The following is a 4,208-nucleotide window of genomic DNA, read 5'->3' as shown; positions in this document are numbered from 1 at the left end:
GTCCGATTTTAAAAAGTTTCGGCGATTTTTTATGCTGTGAGTATGCCAACAACTGTGCCAAGTTTGGAAGAAATTGGTGCAGCAGTAACCAAGATATACACATGTAACCATAAGTGGGCGTGGCATTTTCCAAAAATTTATAATATTCTTATTTTTCGTCTAAAAATTATTGTAAATATCAATTTTGAGTGAATTATCTTCAGTAGTTACTAAAATATCGCAGTTTTCGTATTTCTGGAAATTACCGTTATATGGGAAGTGGGCGTGGTTACAATCCGATTTCGCTCATTTTCAATACCGTCTATCCTACGCCAGAAAGAAGTGCACGTACCAAGTTCCGTTTAGATATCTCAATTTTTACTCAAGTTATCGTGTGCACAGACGGACGGACGGACCGACAGACAGTCACCGCTTAATCGATTTCTCTTTTCATTCTGATCATTTATGTATACATTTGTCTATATNTATCGACTTTGTTATCGATATTTTGATTGATTTTTTTATCGATTTAGTAATCGATTTTGTTTTCGACGTTGTTATTGATTTTATTATCGATATTTTTATCGATTTCGTTATCGATTTTGTTATCATTGTTTTTATCGATGTTGTTATCGATATTTTTATCAGTTTCGTTATCGATCTTGATATCGATATTTTATCGATTTTGTTATCGATTTTGCTATCGATTTTGTTGTCGTTATTTTTATCGATTTTGTCATTAATATTTTTATCGGTTCTGTTACCGATATTTTTAATCGAATTGTTATCGCTTTTGTTATCGATATTTTTATCGGTTTTATTATCGATACTTTTATCGATTTTGCTATCGATGTTGTTTTCGCTTTTGATGTTAATATTTATGTTGATTTGTTATCGATTTTGTTATCGACTTTGTAAATTACTAAGTTATCGATTTTTTATCGATATTTTTATCGATTTTGTTATCGATATTATTATCGATTCTGATATCGATATTTTCATTGATTTTTTATCGATGTTTTTATCGATTTTGGTATCGATATTATTATTGCTTTTGTTATCGATATTTTTTCTTAGTGTGTGCTTTCGTATTTGATTTGGATATGCTCTTAACCATACCACGTATTCTACTTTTAAATTTACCGATACAGCCTGCAGACCAAGACGAAAGCGCTGGAATGTTCCTTTTTTTTTAGCATTGTCAGGTTTGCGCTTAGGTAGAGTTTTATGTGGATTTAAGAGGTACCCCACTACGTAGTTTTCAGATATGCAAAATGGTCAATCACTGTATGCCACCTTAACTTTGGCCGAGGGTAACACGTGTTCCGAGGATCGTTTAGATATTTCAATTGTTACTCAAGCTATCATGTGCACCGACCAATAGACATATATGACTTAAATGATTTATGTAGTACTAATGCACTAGTTATGACTATATCGTGTGCGATTCCGTTAAGCTGTTAGAAACGTCATTTGGACGTTTTTTGTATCCTGTTGACGTTCGGACGTTTTTTGTGTAAAAAATTACGTTTTTTAACTTCTCAATAATTTTTCTCTGTTACTAAATCTTTTAGGTACACTGAGGGAAAATAATTTTAGAATTAAAAAAAAACGTGCTAAATTTAAAAAAATACGCATATGAACGAGCACCAACCCAACTCGTTTTAAATTTGAGAATGTTCGTTATAAAGTATATCGTTGCGAAGTGCACAGAAGCTTTTTCGTTATACGAAATTAAAATTAAGAAGAAAAAAATTTAATTTTATGTTCCGTCTGATGCTTTGTATACATATGCTTTCTTAATTACATATGAAAAAGAATCCGTGCAGTGAAAATGCTTCATTTCAATACGGGCCTATTTGATTTGAATATTTCCATTATACGTAGTGTATGTATAATGAAAAAATCCGTTTTGTTAAGAATTTTCACTTGATTTAAAAACGAACATTTTTAAACGGTAATCAAATAAAAATTTTTTATTCTTACAACGCGTTTTTTTTTCTCAGTGTAGAACTTATTTTGAATTATTTTTTTAATTTTTTATTTTTTGGACACAGATGACTTAAATATGATGCAAATCAAGCGTACGAGCATTTTTTTGGATTCTTGGCTGGTATTGTGAACACTTGAGGTTAAGAGACTAATTGTAATGTTTGCAATTACACATTAAAAGCCAAATCAGGAAGAGCTGATCTATTGCAACACGCCCGCTCGCAAAAGCACCAAAAAAACTGTAGCAGCATAAAAAGTCAGAAAAAAGTAGGGGACTTTTTAAGACTTCATTGAAAATGTAATGAACGCAGAAAAGGCTGAAATATTGCTATGTTCCTTCTTAGCAGAACCTCATTAGCATTTTCGACAACCGACCACATAACCAAATGTCTACAAGAAAAAAAAAATTATTAAAAATCAACGCGATTCTTTAGCAACTTATAACCTGCACATTATTATCCTGGAATTTAATAGGATATCAAGCTGAATACTCAAAAAAATTCTTAAAAATCTTAATAAAAAGTTGAAAATCTAGCTGATACTTTGCAGATTTTTTTATAATTTTTGCACAAAGTTTGAAATGGGGATTTATATTTAGTTTGTTATATAATGAGCTAGGGTTTTATGGAAAAACAATAAACATTAATTAAACAAAATAAAAAGAGCTATAATCGATCAAAATGTTGATGACTGAACCAGCTGATCACAAGTGTATGTATAAAATAATCTTTATATTAACGATCTCAAACCAGTTTACAATAAATTGTAGATGTGCTCTGTAGAAATGACATTTTAATATACCTTACATATGTACATACTTATGTACCTTTGTATACAATAAAAGTTTGTGCATGCTTTTGAAAAATACGTGTTTGGGTAGAAAATTACGTTTTTTTAGACCAAGAGGGACGTTTTCTCATTCCGAAGACCTGGCAACACTGGTTGAGAATTCCTCTTAGCTGTTTTCACATGGTAGCGTCAAGTGTGATGGTCAATTTTAATACAAATTTTAAAACGAAGTCAATTAACTCAAATGCATTTACAATATGTGTAGTAAGTACGTATGTAATACCTGTTTCGCGGTCACTGTGTTGCCACTGGATGTGGATACTGCAATTTTGCCATTGTATTCATTATTTTGTAGTTCGAGTTTCGCTCTATACTCGCCCGGTATGGAGGCTGTTGAGGTATTTGTTGAAGTTGACGCGTATGCAAGATTAACGAAACCATTATCGTTGGCCATTTTGGTAGCTTGGTTTTAGCCGGTTGGTTCTTTTAAATAGCGATACTTGGTAACGCTGCATTTATACTAGGTTCAAGGTCAGGAAATAACTCTGAAATTAGATAACCAGCGATGCGATTAAATGTTTAAATTTACAAATTACTCTAGTGTATAGCAAGACAATAATATTTTAGAGCCCGCGACCAACGCTGAGCTATAATACATATATGTAGATAATCAATTAACCCGCATTAAGATTTCGACCATAAGCATATGTAAGCAGAGATATTCCAAAAATGTTAAATTTCTTGAGCGCTCCCTGATAAGCAAACATTTCTCAGCTAAAAGTGTTACCGTCTTTTTTGTTTATTTTTTTTAGGTATCATAAAATAGTGTCAGCAGCAGGTAATAATGTACCCCTGTACTTTGGAAGTATTTTACAGAAAAAATAACCTTTGATTGTACACGCAGTTAAAGAAAAGCATGAAAAGGCCCGATTTTTTTAATTCAAATAAGGTCAATATTTCAAAAATGGTGACACTTTTACCTGAAAATGTTTTGTTTATCAGGGAGCTAACCATCTACCTTCTCCTCAAGTTTGGCATGATACTTCTTGGTCACTAAAAAACCTTCTTACTTATTAACATAAAACTACTTGTAAACTAGTAGCGTTTAGACTTTAAACCAATCGTTTTTATACCTTTCGTGAACATAAATATATATTTTAACTTTGGTCCGATGTACGTACCAGAAGAAGAAGAGATATACCCATGAAAATGTATGCCAAAATGATTAAAACGTCAAGCTGAGTAGATTTAGCCATATCCGCCTGTCTGTCCGTTTTAAAGGCATATCTTAAAGAAAAACGAGCCCCTCTCAATAAAAACCTTCTCAATAGATGGAAAATTAAACTAAAATTGACGGATCTGGCTCGCAAATAGTTGCGCGCCCCAATCGCCAGTATTTATAGTAATCAATTGTTCAGTGAAGCCGGCCTTATATACGCGCATCTAAG

General features: G+C 32.3%; 1 protein-coding gene across 1 annotated transcript in view; it reads right to left on the bottom strand.

The window, feature by feature from the left end:
• The window catches only part of LOC108380837 (sodium-dependent nutrient amino acid transporter 1-like), a gene marked incomplete at its 3' end in the record, with an annotated part of 5,207 nt that extends 1,907 nt beyond the window's left edge, over window positions 1-3,300 (bottom strand). Inside the window, exon 1 of the mRNA XM_017637237.1 lies at window positions 3,044-3,300. Coding sequence (XP_017492726.1) covers window positions 3,044-3,214 — 171 coding nt within the window. The remainder of the gene's footprint in view (window positions 1-3,043) is intronic.
• Between the last annotated feature and the right edge of the window lie 908 nt (window positions 3,301-4,208).

Source organism: Rhagoletis zephyria, unplaced genomic scaffold (assembly GCF_001687245.7).
Source record: "Rhagoletis zephyria isolate East Lansing unplaced genomic scaffold, Rhagoletis_zephyria_1.1 Rzeph_scaffold_20518, whole genome shotgun sequence".
NCBI lineage: Eukaryota > Metazoa > Arthropoda > Insecta > Diptera > Tephritidae > Rhagoletis > Rhagoletis zephyria.
This window is presented reverse-complemented; position numbering and strand designations above follow the sequence as displayed.